The sequence below is a fragment of the Orycteropus afer genome, unplaced genomic scaffold (assembly GCF_000298275.1).
Source record: "Orycteropus afer afer isolate SDZICR_OR568_19922 unplaced genomic scaffold, OryAfe1.0 scaffold00271, whole genome shotgun sequence".
Lineage (NCBI taxonomy): Eukaryota > Metazoa > Chordata > Mammalia > Tubulidentata > Orycteropodidae > Orycteropus > Orycteropus afer.
The window spans coordinates 986,205-1,003,996 of NW_006921858.1; the positions used below are offsets into that span (position 1 = coordinate 986,205).

General features: G+C 39.5%; 1 protein-coding gene across 1 annotated transcript in view; it reads right to left on the reverse strand.

The window, feature by feature from the left end:
* Positions 1-17,792, reverse strand: part of VIPR2 (vasoactive intestinal peptide receptor 2) — a 356,746-nt gene that overhangs the window by 56,931 nt on the left and 282,023 nt on the right. Inside the window, exon 5 of the mRNA XM_007950386.1 lies at positions 5,486-5,583. Coding sequence (XP_007948577.1) covers positions 5,486-5,583 — 98 coding nt within the window. The remainder of the gene's footprint in view (positions 1-5,485; positions 5,584-17,792) is intronic.

Below are 17,792 nucleotides of genomic sequence, written 5' to 3' on the forward strand. Positions count from 1 at the left end.
TCAATCTCATTAATTCTTTCTTCCATTGCATCAATTCTACTTCTTTGCCCTTTCAATGTGTTACCTATTTCTAAATTCAATTTAGAAATTTCTAAATACAATTTAGTATTAATCTTCTGGATTTCTGTCTGTAGATTTAGAATCATTTCTAATTTTTCATTTATTTTGTCATTTTGTTCTTATATTTTCTTCCAAATTTCTAGGGTTTTTTCTGTGTTTTCTTTGGATCTGTCACTCAATTCTTTGAAGATACCTAAATATAATTCTTTTGAATTCCTTCTCAGAGAGTTCCAAGGCTGCTTCTTCCTCAGGGATGTGTTCTGGGTCTATATCCTTTTCCCTTGTTTCTACCCCTTTATCTTGCTTCTTTGTGTGGACTGTGATGGTCTGTTGTCTCTGAGACATCATGGTGTTGTATTTTGATCTCTTTTAATTCTTTGTGAACAGCCAGCAAGGGTGATTCCAGCTCTTCTTGGTGTTTTTTTATCGTTGGCCTGTTTGTGGAGAGGAGGTGGTGGCTCTCCCTCAGTAAGTGAAGTTGCAGGAGGTGTGGGTGTAGTTGTATCTTATGGGGACTGTTGCTGTCTCCCACTCAGTTAGACAAAAATTACAACTGAATAACCATCAAAAAACTAAAAGTACATGGACAAAAAATACACCATGTAATCAAACAGGAACAAAAACTGAAAAAAGAAAAAAGGGAAAAAAGAAAATATAAAAAACAAGAAAACCTGCAATATCTGGGGTAGGACACTAAGAGAAAAAAAGTAGAGAAGGAGAATAATGTAGAAAACACGGGAAAAATGCAAAAATAAAAACAAGGAATGGGGTTAACTGTGAGATAAAAGGAACAAAAATAAATTATTAATTAATTTTTTTTTTTTTTTAACCAGGACAGGGAAAAGAAAAAAAAAGCTGTATACTAGGACCTGGGAGGGGAAGAATAAAGAATAATAGTGAAAGGGACAAAAGTATTCATAATAATAGTAGGTTTAAAATAGACAAATACAAGTAAAGTAAACACCAGAAAAAAGAAAGAGAAAAAGAAAAAAAAGAAAAAGAAAAAAAATTGGTGGAGGACAGTGCAGGGCACCCAGGCTCCGTCTGAGCACACAGACTGGGATGGTATTCCTGTGGGTCCAGAAGGTGGGTGGGAGTAGGGGATGGCCACACCTCCTTTCACCAAGTGGGTGTGAGGTATAAGAGTTACAAGAGGAATGCTACACCTTTTCAGTCATAGAGGTCCTGAATGTCCTTGGGGTTACTGCCAAGCTGAACCTGTTCTTAAGTCCCTGGAATCTTGGAGAACGCTGTCTCTTTAAACATCCAAAATGGTCAAGCTGCTTGTAAACTTTCAAAATGGCGGCACCCTCCGGACAGGCAAAAGTCCACAGCCAAGCCCGTCTTCCTTTTTACCACTGCTTCCCCTTTTATTCCACAGTCACCAGAGCAGTCCTCCGTGTAGTCTCTGGCTAGCAGGGCTGATTTTTAGGTTAATTCTTAGGTCCTACCACCACTCGGGAATCTCCAAGCTGTCTGTGCTGTCAGGATTGTTTAGGATCGCTGCCAGACTGCAGCTCCATATGTTTCCTTTTCTGGTCATGCAAATTCTTCTGCTAGTTGGGGTTTAGTCCACTTCTATATCCTTCCCTTCAAGGCTCAGGGGTCCAGGATTATCTTCTGTGTCTGGGTTAATTGGTTCTCCTTTTTTTTGTTGAAGAGGGTCTGTGTAGTCTTTCTGCCTATTCCGCCATCTTGGAATCCCGAGCCTGCAAAAGACTTCTTAAAGTGTTATGGAGCAAATGTCACTTTGAACACTAAGGTGTATTTAACTCAAGCTGAGGTATTTTCAATTTCTTCATATGCATATGAAAGCCGTATAATGAATGAGTAAGATCAAAGAACAACTGATGCATTTGAATTGTGGTCTTGGTGAAGAATACTGAAAATATTATGGACTTCCTTCCAGAAGAACAAACAAACAAATCTGTCTTAAAAGAAGTATAGATGGAATGTTCCTTAGAAGTGAGAATGGCTAGACTTGGTCTCACCTACTTTGGTCATGTTGTCAGAATGGACCATTTCCTGGAGAAGGACATGATGCTTGGTAAAGTGGAGAGTCAGTGAAAAGGGGGACCTCAAAGAGATGGACTGACACCATGGCTGCAATGATGGGCTCAAGCATAGCAAGAATTGTGAGAGTGGTATAGGACTGGGCAGTGTTTCATTCTGTTGAATACAGGGTCACTATGAGTTGGAGCCAACTCAACAGTACCCAACAACAACAATAACAAAGAAATGTGTACATATATGCAAAAGACAACACATAAAATCTTTCATAGAAGAAATATGTCTAATAGTTGCAAACTGAAAACCACCCATATACACCATGATCAGTTTAACAGATAAATAAATTGTACTATAGCCATCAAATGGAATACTAAACAGCCATGAACAAAAATGTAACTACATGCAAGAACATGGATGAATTTCATCACAAAATATTGAAAGAAAGAATCCAAGAGTATCTTTTATAATTTTTTCCTATTTTAGAAGAAATTCTGAAACTTCTGTGTCTATCCTGCATTATGTTGTGAAATTGCTGTAAAATCTTTGGCCTCACTACAGTGTAAATGGCTGCCTTACCCTGTGTCTCCTTAATGATCTCTTTTTTGAGTGTAAATCTACTGCCAATGCTGTTTTGTTTTCCACTGCTTCTTATGTTGGTCACATTCAGCTCTCCAAATTTTCTTTTCTTTTTTCTCCTTCCCTATCTCCCTCACCATGTCTTTCAACTGAGTGGGATTTGGGGCTCATAGCTATCCCTCCTTCCAATTAGCAAGCTAGGCAAACAAATTGTATTTGCTGAGATTCTTAGCATTTTGGGACTTGGTCAGTGAAATAAGACACTCCATTTTCTCTGTGTAAAAGAACACTTACTTAATGCTTTCTTAGCTTATGGGACCATTATGGAGCATAAATGTTCAATGACTACATAGAATTCTGTTTCTTGGGCATGATCACCAGAACAGTGAAGCATATAATCTTTATAATATAGATTTCTAGAATCAATTCCCTCTTACATCACTCCAAGGAAGTGGCATTAGATAATTACATCTGAGAGATGGAGATGGAAGGGAAGTGCCTAAAACTGTACACCGGCTTAGGATGCTTTTTCTAGGAAGTGTTCCATAGTTAACCAGTAGCAGAATGAGTTTCAGTGCAGAAATGTCTTTTTTTTTTTTTTTTTAAAGTTAAAGAGTGTCACAGGCAGGTGACTAAGGAGGTCCATTTGCAGAAGATTGTGCTTGATACCTACACAAAACCATTTTAGAATTTTTTAAGGATCAGTGTCTATATGTGCAATAATTGCACAGTGTTATTAGTTTGGCCCATTAAATATGTCACTGTGCACAAGTCTGAGGGAAACTGAAGGATGTCAAGAACATGGATTATTCAAAACAGAAGCACTTTAAAGATAAACTGAAATGTTTCTAATTTATATTACCCTGTGCCAGCTTATCTCCCTAAATTTTGCTTTTCTTTTAACATTTGAACATTTAAAAATATATAGTAAAATACAGAAGATAAATAGAGCAAATACTGTACTAGTTTTTTTTTTAAATAAATATTTTTTTATAGCTTATCCTTATACTTTTCAAAGTAGTCTGAACTAAAGGTACTTCCTCAGAGAATTACCAACCACCTGATAAAGTTGAGATGCTTGAAAAATGATAATTGCATTGTATGGGTTTCTTAACATTATTCTTTATCAGTTCTTATGTATTTTACTTCCAATTTGGATCTCCTAATGAGTTGTATGTTAGGTTCCAAAAATATTCATTTGTTGTGTCACTTATTTTAGGAGCTCTGGTGGTGTAGTGCCTAAGGCATTTGACTGCTAACCAGAAGGCTGGCGGTTCAAACCCACCAGCCACTCCTCAGAAGGAAGGTTGGACAATCTACTTCCGTAGGGATACTGCCTTGGAAACCCAAGGAGGTGTGGCTATGAGTCGAATCCGACTCAATGGCAGTGAGTTTGGTTTGGTTTTGGTTTTATCACTCATTTTATCTGATACACAAGCCAGCGTTTGAAGTATATTTTAGCAAAGAGAAACAAGTGATGATCAAAGCACTGTTAAAGTAAGCTGGATATCACTTATTTTATTTAGTGCTAATGATACACCAGGAGCTCTGGGGGCACTGTGGTTAAAGCATTGGGCTGATCACCAAAATCCTCTCTGTGGAAGAAAAATGAGGCAATCTGCTTCTGTAAAGATTTACAGCCTTGGAAACCCAATGGGGCAGTTCTACTCTGTGGTAAAAAGTCACTATGAAGTCAGAATTGACTTGATGGTGGTGGGTGTTTGGGTTTTAATGATGAATAATGTATGAATTTTAAGGAGCTCTGGTGGTACACTGCATAAGGCATTTGACTGCTAACCAGAAGGTTGGTGGTTCAAGCATGCCAGCTGCTCTGTGGGAGGAAGATGTGGTAATCTACTTCTGTAAAGAGTTACAGCCTTGGAAACCCAATTGGGGTCAGTATGAGTTGGAATTGACTCCATAGCAGTGGGTTTGGCTTTGGTTTTTAAGGTATGAATTTAATCCTAAATGTGTTTATTAGCTTTTCCTAGAGATACACTTCTGGCATCAAAGCCTCTACCTTCTAACCCTGACTAACCACCTGTAAAATATAGGCATTAGTTACTAAGGAAAGCTACTAAAGATTCAAGTGGGACAGGAGAAAATCTCACCTCATTACCAGGCAAAAAATAGGTAGCATTTAAAGAATGCTTATTGCATGCCAGTGCTACTGAATTGATTCTAACTAAAGGAGACCCTATGTGTATCAGAGTAGAATGGTAGAGCCATGAGTTGGAGTGGACTTGACAGCATCTATTGGTGGCAGTGACAGTACATACATCTAAGTGTTTTACATCTACTAACACACTGAATCCTTACAATAACCCTTTGAAGTAGGCTTCATTAGTATCTTTATTTTACAGAGGCACTGAAAGGTTAAGTAATTTGTCTAAGGTCACACAGCTACTAAGAAACTGATACAGTATTTAAAGCTAAACAGCCTAACTCTAGTCTTCATGCTCTTAACTTTGTAATACTGCCTCTCAATAGAGCACCAGCCACCGACCTTAAAAGTGTGTCAACGTAAGAGCATTATCATATTGCTTCAGCATTTTCAAAGCATTTGTGTAACTGTTAAAATATTTAGTAAATGAAAGCTGGACTGAATCCTTACCCAACATCTGTATTATCTCTATAAATGAGATGCAGATTATTTAAATTTTCATATTTCATACCAGTTTTTCCCAAGAGCATTTTACTAGGTTAGCACACAGGTAATGTTCACTCCTGGGAGACAGGCACTAAGATTTCCTGCCTTCCTCAGATACTCCAAGATGGATCACACTGAAAATCTGCCCATCCCATATTCTTTGTAGAATTTCACATTTCCTCTCCTTACCTGAAAAGGCAAAGAATGATACTTCCGGTTGTAAGGGAAATCAGAGAGACACTGTACCCCAGGGTGTAAACAGCCTTCACCAGAATATAAAATGTGATCTACGAAAAAAAAAAAAAAAAAGAAAAAAAAGAAAAAGGTTCTGTAAGCTCTTGGTGATGAGCATTGACAAACAGGTATATTACCCAGACCTGACTGCACTTCTCTTTACAAAGGAATCTCCTTTTCTCTATTGCCTGAGATTGCACGAGACAGTCTGTATTATTTTATACTCTTACCTACATTCTGAATCAAAAAGTATATTCAGCACCTTTTTTTTTTTTTCTCATCATTTGTTATGAATGACCTCGGATGGTTTCTTTGAAGTGAAACTCTTAGAAGAAATATGATTTGCCACCTCAAGGAAAGTCAAAGGAAGGCAGCCAGGTGCCAAAATAAGTTTCAAAAGGGGAGCTCCAAAGCTGTGGTCTGCAACAGTGGGACCTTCAGAATGAGTTTAGCCTTTCAAGGTGCATTTGTAGGACAAAGCCCATGTGGATGCACAAGTTTGAGCGTATTGTATTAAAAAAATATCACATTACTTTATAGGCACAAAGCAGAGATCCTTGGATAAAGGGAAGCTACTAATATAGAACCAGTGGTTGAATGAATGGCAGTCTCTTGCAATTTTTATTTTCTTAACATCACTTGGGGAGCAGGCTTCATGGCTTGATACTTTTATTCCCCGTGAAATGATCATCAGCAACAGAAAGGGTTTAGTAATAAGCATTGTGACAGATATATTAAAAATGGTATTATAATATGAAGTCATACAGAGAATAAAAACAGGCCCTCTAGAGTAGTAGAATAGAATAATATCACTGCTGATCATGATAAATCTAGCAACATCTTTAAAGGTATAGTTATTCATGATTCCTAGAGATATCTCCTGGTTTAGATTTTTTCTTGATGAAAAGATCTAATTCCTATAAAATAGAGTAAGTAGAAAAACAATACATATGTTCTTACACAATGCATTGTATTTCTGCCAAAGCATATTAAGAAATCTCCATAAGAAGTATGAAACCTCATTGCTATTTTACAATAAAAAATTCAAGCAAGACAAAGAAAGCTACACTTATGTTTATTAGTTGTGCTCTGAATTATAACTTTACTGTTTAATCATTACTTTGAAGTAAGACTACACTTTTATTTAAATTGTATAGACTCTCCTGTGGGCACTGGGGTACTGCTTAGATAGGGTACATCATATGTGCAGAATGGGAAGTCATGCCAGGCTGCCCATATTCAGTTCTTTTCCTCCTCTCCCTAATCTACCTCTTCCTTCTCCTCCTCATGAGATTTCATTACAGTGGGATGAGGGTGGTCTGATCCCTTACACTCACGTCGTCTTGAATTCTGGCACTGCCAACCATTTGGGATGTGCTCTGTGTCATTAAGAATACACATTTCTCGCTCCTGCAAATGCAGCTCAAAAGCCAGTTCCACTAATGGACCTTCTATGGATTTTGCAACAGAATAAAATATATTTATTTATCACAATACAATACAGAGTGTTATTTGGGTCTTCTTATTAAACTGATCCCTCTCCACCCTGGGTCCTCTCTCCTTAAACAAGAATATGTTATTGCATTTCTTCACACATCACAACTATAATGGAGAGAAGGAGCTCTGGTGGCGTAGTGCCTAAGGCATTTGGCTGCTAACCAGAAGGTTGGTGGTTCAAACCCACCAGCCACTGTATGGAAGGAAGACGGGGCAATCTACTTCTGTAAAAATTTACCACCTCTGAATTGACTCAATGGCAATGAGGTTTTTTTTTTTTGGTATTGTATAGAAGCTTCATGGGTAGGGATTAAAGTTGAATGAATGAAGGAATCGAAGGGAAGATGAAAGAAACTTGAATAGGAAGTTAAGCGACTTCTGGATCAGCCAAATTTAGATTCATTATGAGTAGGGATTTTGACAAATGAAAATGAATGCTAAAAGAATTAAAGTATCTTGCAGATAACATACTATACAAAACATTGTTCCACCTCCTACTTTGATGAGTAGCGACTGGGATCTTAAAAGCTAGCAAGCTGCCATCTAGATGCAACGATGGGTCTCTCCTCATCAAGAGCAAAGAAGAAAGAAGAAAACCAAAATTAATGGAAACAATCCATCCTAGCGACTGATACACCATCCAATCTGCAACCTATACAACTATGAGACCAGAAGAACTAGATGGTGCCTGGCAACCACTGTCATCCACTTGGAAGGGATGTAGGCGATCCTGGATAGAAAGGGAGAACAATGTGGAACAAAACTCAAAATCATTTGGAGGGGAAAAAAAAAAAAAGATGATGGGGACCAGATTTGCTGGTCCAATAGAGCCTGATGGAATCACTGAGACTATGGCCCCTAGCTGCCCTTCAGGTCTGGAATTGAACCCATACCTGTGGTTTCCAGCCAAACAAAATACAGGCATGTGAGTTAAACATTTACCTCAAGTAGACACACGCCCTGGAGAGAACAATCATGGGAGAAAGAAGGGCTGCTTATGCACCAGGGGACAGCTCAGGGGGCAGGAGAGTATGGAGGGATGGACACTGGGAAGAGGTAACTATGGGGAGGAAGTGGGAGGGGAACTGTTGCATTGTGGTAAACTGTGGTCAATGACATGAGACAAAGTATATGTGAACTCCTGTATGGAAAGTGAATTTGCTCTGTAAATCTTCACCCAAATCACAATAAATAATAATAATAAAAATAAAGTATCTTGCAGAGGCAGCAGAATATGCAGAATATGCCTGACAATAAATTGCTTGATGTAGGAAGCCAGGTCTTATGTGGATCAGCACCTGGGGGAGGACCTAGGCAGGCCTGGAGTTCTCTAGGGCCATCTCCAAGATGTGCACAATAATACTGGGGCCAGACGTTTTTCTCACCATCCCTGCAAAGCAGTCAGTTCACAGAAAGCTTAACCACAGGGATTCAAGCCCACTTGTCAGAAACAGGTCTCAAGGTCTTTGGTTCAGTGGCAAGTGGCCCTGCTTTTACTTATCCTGACTTGGAGAATTACTCATTGACCACTGATGTATCACATATGGAGTCTACTGTATTCATTAGGCCCCACCTCTGCCTGCTCATGGCCTGTAAGGGGGCTCAGTTCCTTTCTCTAGTCATTACCAGAACCAGTTGTTATGGAGTCCACTCTGACTCATGGATAATCCATGTGTGTCAGAATAGAACTGTGCTCTGTAGATATTTTGATGGCTGATTTTTCTGAAGGAGACTGTGAGGTCGTTCTTCCAAGGTACCTCTGGGTGGACTTGAACCATCAATCTTTTGGTGAGCAGCAGAGTGCATTAACGTTTGCATCACCCAGGGATTACATTACAGTAACATCTCTAGTTAGACAAGGGCCTTGGAGCTCACAATTTGATTATTGGATTATATGTATAGGTGTATAACCTACATGTATAAGAACTGCTCATTTTTTGGATGGCAGGAAGGACTTTTTATTACACCCTGAAGAAAACAACTTTACTTATCTCTTCTTCATAAATTTATAGATCTGGCTTGACATCCCCATGTGGGGACCTGATGATTTAAAACATCATAGACTCTATCCTCATTATTCATATCAAAATTTGCCTGACCCCAGAGAGCCACTGGGGGCAGAAGAAATTATCTCTTTGCCTCAGAATCATTTCTGGTCAAGAGTATCTGTTCCCTGACAGCCTGACTGTAGAAGATAAGCTAGGAGAACTCAGATAATTACAAAATAGAGATGTTACAGAATCTCGAATGATTCCTTAGTGAACCGAGAAGAATTTCTTACCTGTCCTTAGTGCCTACTTTCTAAAGAGGGAATGATTTGATGTGGAAGATAATTCCATTCAAAATAGACATGTTATTTCTTTCTTTCTTTCTCATTAGTATTAGGGCCTTAATCATAATTTTAATAAAAGTACCAGGAAGGTATTTCTGCTGCCTTTTCTCTTTGCCACCCCCAACCTCCACAGCCATTTTGTACCCTCTTTGCCCTGCTGACTGCAACCAACACCAGGGCTGCACAGTCTCTGACTGTGGGTTGATTCTGGGCAGTTGGGGTTCAGGCAACGATCAGTGTGCAGGAGGCAAGAGAGCAGGTTTTATTTGTTTCTCTGCTTCCTCTCTGTGTTTCAGCAGTGACTACTTTTTTTCCAAGCCACAGCCACTGTTGGGTGGCCCCTCTACAAAAGCTGCAGCTTGTACTGGGCTCTGGTATCATTGGTCCCTTCCTTTTTATCAAAGTGGTAGTAATGACTTCCCACAGATGCTGAATGGTGGTGGCTACATATTTCTCATTGGTTCTCATCTACTCTACTGCTCTACCAGTTAAGGAATTCTTAACTGGTGGTGCAGTGGTTAAGGAATTTAGCTGCTAACCAAAAGGCCAATGGTTCAAATCCACCAGCTGCCCCATGAAAGAAAGAAGAGGCAGTCTGTAAAGATATACAGCTTTGGAAACCCTGTAGGCATCACTATGAGTTATAATTGACTCAATGGCAGTGAGTGTGGTTTGGTTTGGTTCTACCAGTTGCTGTAGAATTGATTCCAACTCATGATGACCCCACAAATGTTAGAATAGAACTGTGCTCCATAGAGTTTTCAATGGCTGTTACCTTTAGAAGTAGATTGCTAGGTCTTTCCTCTGAAGAGCCTCTGATGGACTTGGAACCTCCAACCTTTGGTTAGCCACTAACACATTAACTGTCTGTCACCCCCTTAATTCCACTCACACCTCTGGTAATATTCCCTGCATTAAGCTCTTTTTGGTTTTAACTTTTACATGTACCCACAATTTCCTGCTAAGTCTGTGAACTGATACAGTGTTCTTAATGCATGCACTATAAATTTTGTGATGAACTCAAATCCAAATAAAAGAACATTAGAAACTGCTTTCCAGCAGTAAGATTTTAGAAGAAATATATATATAATAAGAAGCAAGAAAAAATATCAAGGACTTGTTATAGTTTCTTGAATGTTCTATACTCTTCCTAGTCTCAGAGTCTGTTTGTTCCCTCTGCCTAAAGTGCCCTAACTCCCAACTGCCAATGGTTCTTGAGGGCTCTGCTTAAACATCATGTCTTCCAGGAAAGCTTTTCTCAAGAGTCTATCTGTTAGATGCTGTTGGCTCTAGTGGCACTCTGATTTCTCTGTAGTGACTGAGCAATTATCTGCTCAGTGTCTGGATTCCTTAATAGAAAGTACGATACAGAGGAGTGAGAACACCATGACTGTACTGTTCACTATAGAATGTGGAGGGTCCAGCATGGCACCTGGCGCAGGGCAGGTACATAAGGTACCTTACGTACTAAATGAGTGAAAGAAGATGCACACTCATGTACTATAGAACTGTGGGATTTTGAACTGTTTTAAAATATAGAATCCTTTTTTGAAACAAAATATGTATTTGAATCCAATATGTTTTAGAGTTCAGAACAGAATTGCACTAGGAATAGAGAGTCCTCTCAGGCCCTTGCTCCTATAGTCATATCACAGGGTCCCAGGATGTCACAGAGTGTTGTTTGGTGTCTCTGTTCTAGGATAGGTCAATGGATCACTGTAGATTTATCAGCATTGTATTCATTTCCTATATCTTTTTTTTTTTTTTTTTTAATCTTGACAGTGAGAATGGGAGCTCAAAATTATGGTCTATTTTTGTCTATTTATTACAGTGCACATATTAAAGCTTCTGTTGCCATAGAGTCAATTCTGACTCACAATGACACTATAGGACAGAACAGAACTGCCTCATAGGGATTCCAAGGCTGTCATCTTTATAGAAACAAATTTCCACATCTGTCTCCTGTGGAGCAGTTGGTGGGTAGAATCACAAACCTTTTTTTGCTTAGCAAGCTGAGTGCTTAACCACTGTGTCACTAGGGCTTCCATATTAAGGCTCCACAGGGGCTAAATCATCAGGTCCATTGTGACTCCTGGTGACCTCATGTTTGTCACAGTAGAACTGTGTTCCACAAGGTTTTCAATGGCTGATTTTTCAGAAGTAGATTACCAGGTCATTCTTTGAGGTGCCTCTGGGTACATTTGTTTCTCTAAGCTTCTAGTTAGCTGATGAGTGTGTTAACAGTTTGTACCACTCAGAGACTCCCAGAAGTGGTTAAAATTCAAACCAAACCCACTGCCATTGAGTCAATTCTGACTTATAGTGACCCCCATAGGGTTTCCAAGGCTATAAATCTTTATGGAAACAGACTGCTTCATCTTTCTCCCACACAGCTGCTGGTGGTTTTGAACCACCAACCATTTGGTTAGTAGCCCCATGTCCTAACCACAGCACCACCAAAACTCCACAATAGTGGCTAGTGGGCTATTAGACTCTAGAAAGATTAATACACTACAAAGTTTGAACAAAGTTTGAAAAAAAAAAAAAAAAAATGACTATCTAATTCTTAATTAGCAAGAAAATTAAATCAATTAGTATAACCCCATTCTCAAATAACTCTGATAATTAAGGTTACCCTGAAGTTTGATCTGGCAAATTTTAATGAATTAACATAATTTGAGAAGGGAATTTTTTTGGATAGGAGCTTCTTAAATTTCAGTAGGCAATCCAAGAGCCCTAGTATAAATTTCAAGCTATCTGCCAATAGAGTAGTGCCTAGAGGTCTCTGGGTGGCATAGACAGTCTGCACTTGGCTAGTCACCCAAAGTTAACTGTTCGAACCTACTCAGTGGCAATGCAGAAGACCCAGGCCTGCATCTAGATGCAACGATGGGTCTCTCCTCATCCAGAGCAAAGAAGAATGAAGAAAATCAAAGATGCATGGAAACATTTAGTCCAAGGGACTGGCAGATCATGCGATCCTTGGCCGATATGACCATGAGACCAGAGAAACTAGATGATGCCAGGCTACCAATGTCAATGACTTGGAAGGGGATTGGTACAGGAGATCCTGGATAGAGTGGGAGAACAATGTGGAACAATACTCAAAATCACAAAAAAAAAAAGAAAGGTTTGCTGGTCTGGAACTGAACTCATTCCTGTGGCTTCCAGACTAACAACAGACAGGCATATGGGGTGAACATTTACAGCAGGTAGATACACTCCTTGGAGCAATCAATCATGGGAGAAAAGAAAGGTAGTGTTTGCACTGGGAGATAGTTCAGGGGGTGGGAGTGCATGGGAGGGAAGGACACAGGGAAGTGGTAACCATGGAGAAGAAGTGGGAAGAGAGCTTTTTCATTGTGGGGGATTACAGTCAATGCCATGAAACAAAATGTGTACAAACTACTGTATGGAAGGTGGATTTGCTCTGTAGACTTTCATCCAAATCACAAAACTTAAAAAAAAAAAAAAGAGACCAAGGCTTGGTGAGTGGCTTCCATAAAGATTACAGCAACCCAGCTCCAGAACCTACAGATAAATAATAAATACATAAACAAACAAGTGTCTCAATAAATAGTCAGTAGCCACATGTAGCCATTTAAATTTAAATTAAATAAAATTTAAGCCCAGTTACTCAATCACACTAGTTGTGTTTCAAGTACTCAATAGTCCAATGTAGTTAGTAGCTACCATGTTGGATAGAGCTGATATAGAATGTTTCCATCATGGCAGGAAGTTCTATTAGACAACACTAACCTAAATAAATAAATAAATAAATAGATATATAAATAAATAAATAACCCAAGTTCACTGCCATCAAGTTGATTTGGACTCCAGTGACACCACTGGGTTTCCAAGGCTGTAAATCTTCACTAAAGCAGACTGCTCCATCTTTGTTCAGTTTGTGTGTCAACTTTGCTGGGCCTGGTTGAGTGGTTGGGCAGCTGGTGGTAGTTATTCCCCATGATGAGACTGGCAATTAACTCCATGGTGGGATCTACCACAAGCAGCTGAGTAGCTGCCTTTGGGATGTGGTCTGGTTCCTGTATATAAGGAGAAGCCTTGGGAATGGTCTCTTGCCTATGGCACGCTTGGACCCTGCATGTAGCCATGTCATTGCTCAGCAGCCTGCTATGCTCTGCCGATCTTGGGACTTACAATGGACTTAAGTTAATGGGCTGCCATGTGGTTTGGTAACATTGGGACTGTGCTTTTTTACTTGTCAACCTTGGCACTTCTCAGCCTCAGCAGCCAGCAGCTGTCTGAGTGAAGAAATGCCTCTAGCTCCAGTGGGCTGGGAGCAGGAGGCAGAGCTGGACCCCAAGGTTGAGGGGCTTTCATCCAGCTCCTAGAGCTTGGCACTTTGAACTTGGACTTAAAGCCTCCAAATTGTAAGAATAAACTCCTGTTTGTTAAGGCCACCCCATTTGTGGTATATATTTCTGTCAGAGTGGCACTAAGTAACAAGAACAGCAGCCAATGCCTTAACAACCACACCATCAGAGCTCCTTCTAGACAGCACTAGAGACCACTCAATAACATCCACCCATATAACCATCCTCAAGTCATTATCGAATATTTATTATTAACTAATATGTATACACATACACATTTTCACATTATAATCTCATTTAAAGAAAGACAATATAGATCCTTTGACTCTTTGAAAGTAGTTACCTATATTCTGTTTTATAGTTCTAGACTTTTCTCCTAATATGGAGCCTCTGGATACAAGGATAAATGGGTAAAGGTCTATGGAAGAAACCACATAAATATGCAATGATAAACAATAACTGGAAGCTCCTGGCCTATGGTTGTGGCTTGGGAGAGTCTTCCTCCTCATGCACAGAGGACTGCCTTTTCAACACAAGACAAACTTTCTCACTTATGGCTTGGAACTCAGTTTAAGTTAAGAACTGATATCATCCTGACACCAGAAGTTATGTCTTCTTCATGATCTGTGATTCTGTCATCTTTTCTTTCAACAAGAGAAATGCTCAGCTTAGTATGGGTATTTTAAATCTCAAGAATGTACAATAGCTGTGATTATTACAGAATTCTAAAAAGGCCATGATTTCATATTAGAAAAAGAGAATAATCCAGCAGGAAATGCATGTTTTTGGTAAGAAAGGGGCATGATCTATGCAGCTGTGACTTCAAGGGAAGTCTCAGTGACAGCAGAAGTTAATTCCAGCACTGATTTTGGAAAGAAACTTTTGCAAGACCTTGAAGTTTTGTCCAAAGAGCCAAGATTCTGTCAAAGCCAAGGAGAAGGGCAAGAGATATTTTCATAAGTTTAACACTATCACTTCTACTCACCAAAAAAGAAGCAAATGCTTTACCATAGCACTGAGTTATGGTTTATGGCTAAGTCGAGCAACTGTCAAAGTGTGAGGTGGGCAGATTCATGAGGTGTCACTAACCCTCAGTGCAGAAGTTCCACCTGTACCAGGCTCAAGTGGCAGAATATTCAACGCTAACCTAAGAAAAGCTGGCCCAGAAGAAGACAGGAACTGGCTCACAAGTCAAAAACCATTGAAATATGTTTATAGAAAATACTGAGTGCATCCTGGTATCTGATAATTAAGTCAGAGGCATCTCAGAAGAAAGGCCTGGTGATCTACTTCCATAAAATTAGCCACTGGAATCCCTATGGAACACAGGTCTACCCTGACACATGTGAGTTTGCCACGAGTAGGAATCAACTCTATGGCAACTTGTGCTGGTGATTGATATCCCCATCCCACAGCTGTGAACTAATGTTCAGAGAACTTAAGCAGCTTCTATTAACTCCCAATAGTTTTCAGTGACTAAAGTAGGAGTTGTACCCAATTTCTATGTTCTTATTCGCATAAGATGAAGACTCTTAAAACAAAAACGTCACTCTTTTTTTTAAATACTGTTTTTCCCCCGCTACCAAAAAAAAAAAAAAAAACCTCACTGTCTTCAAGTAGGATCCAACTCATAGCAACCCCTCCTTGGGTTTCCTAGGTGGTATCGCTATGGAAGGAGATTGCCCAATCTTCCTTCTGAGGAGTAGCAGGTAGGTTTAAACCATCAGCCTTCTGGTTAGCAGTCACATGCCTTAGGCACTATGCCACCAGAGCTCCTTTCCCAGTTACAGGGGACCATACCTAATTAAAATCTGTCAGAGATATGCTAAACATTTAAAATTAATTGCACAGACATCTGACCTCCATGCTCTTCCAACTAGACTACCCTGCCAACAGAATGATCCCATTTCTAATTAGAAACAGAAATGATGTTTAAAAATAGAAAATGTTCCTATACAAAGAGACCTCTGCATTCCATGTCATGTATGAATGTATGTCTAACAGTTGAGACTTGTCTCATCCACAGGATTAATTCTTGGGCTGATCTGAGTTTCTAATTAGCAAAAATGGAACTGGTCTGCATAACAAAGTTCTGAAAGCATCACAGCAGACTTCAGTGTGATGGAAACAATGAGTACTGCCATTAGGGTTGATTCCTTCTGAGGTTTTAAAACAATTGGATCTGAGAAGGATTGAGTCTGTCTTCTGTGTGCTCAGACATCAATGCTCTGCAGCTCAGTTTTAAGATGAAAGGAGATGAAAGACGGGTTCCACAGACATCCTCAACAGCATTTCTAATTTTAGGTTTTTGTCCACTTTCCAGTATGTTTTCTCATTGAAGTATTAAAAATAGGACTAGGGTAGATTAAGCATGATCATTTCATCTTGTTATAAGAATTCAGGTTAGAGTTCTGGTAAGATGGCGGAATAAGCAGAAAGACTGCACAGACCCTCTTCAACAAAGAAAAGGGAAACCAATTAACACAGACACAGAAGATAATCCTGGACCCTTGATCCTTGAAGGGGAGGATATAGAAGTGGACTAAACCCCAACTCTAGCAGAAGAATTTGCGTGAAAATACCAAAAAAGGAGACAGATGAAGCTGCGGTCTGGAAGCGATCCTAAGTGATCCTGACTGCACGGCACACAGCTTGGAGATTCCCGAGTGGTGGTAGGACCTAAGAATTAACCTAAAAATCAGCCCTGCTAGCTAGGGACTGCACAGAGGACTGCTCTGGTGGCTGGGGAATAAACAGAGAAGGTGAAGAGAAAGGTAGGCTGAACTGTGGACTTTTGCCGGTCCGAAGAATGCCACCATTTTGAAAGTTTAAAAGCGGCTTGACAATTTTGGATATTTAAAGAGACAGCACTCTCACAGATTCCTGGGGCTTAAGAACACGTTCTGCTTTCCAGCAACCCCAAGGACACTCACGACCTGAAAGACTGAAAAGGTATGGCATTCCTCTTGTTACTCTTATACCCCACACCCTCTTGGTGAACGGAGGTGTGGCCATCCCCCACTCCCACCTACCTTCTGGGCCCAGAAAAACGTCATCACAGTCTGTGTGCTCAGGCAGAGTCTGGGTGCCCTGCCCTGTCCTCCATCATTTTTTTTCTCTTTTTTTAATTTTTTTCTTTTTCACTTTCTTTTTCTGGTGATTAGTTTGCTTGTATTTGTCTGTGTTAAAACATCTATTATTATTAATACTTTTGTCTTTTTTATTTTTATTCTTAATCTTCCCCTCCCAGGCTCTATTTTTCAGCATTTTTTATTTTCCCTGTTCCTGGTTGAAATTTTTTTTTTTTTTAATTTAAGGTTTTTTTTCCCCCCTTTTGTCTCATGGTTAACCCTGTTCCTTGTTTTACTTTTTGCATTTTTCCCATTTTTTTCCTTCATTATTCTCCCTCTCTACCTTTTTTCTCTTAGTGCCCTATCCCCAGATATTGCAGGTTTTCCTGTTTTTTTTTTTTCTTTTTCCCTTTTTTCTTTTTTTGGTTACTGTTCCTGTGTGATTACATGGTGTATTTTTTGTCCATTGCTTTTAGTGTTGTGATGGTTATTCAACTGAAATTTTTGTCTAACTGAGTGGGAGACAGCAACAGTCCCCAAAAGACACAACTACACTCACACCTCCTGCAACTTCATGTACTGAGTGAGAGCCACTACCTCCTTATCCACCAACAGGCCAACAATAAAAAACAACCAAGAAGACCCTGAATCACCCTTGGCTGCTCTTCACAAACAGTTAACAGAGATCTAAATACAACAACACCATGATGCCACGGAGACCACAGATCATCACAGTCCACACAAAGAAGCAGGATAAAGTGGTAGAAACAAGGGAGCAGGATACAGATCCAGAACACATCCCTTAGGAAGAAGCAGCATTGGAGCTCTCTGATAAGGAATTCAAAAGAATAATATTTAGGTGTCTTCAAAAGATTGAGACACAGACTAAAGAAAACTCAGAAAAAACCCTGGAGGAATTTTGGAAGAAAATACAAGAACAAAATGATAAAATAAATGAAAAATTAGAAATGATTCTAAATCTACAGATAGAAATCCAGAAGATGAATACTAAATTGTCAGAAATA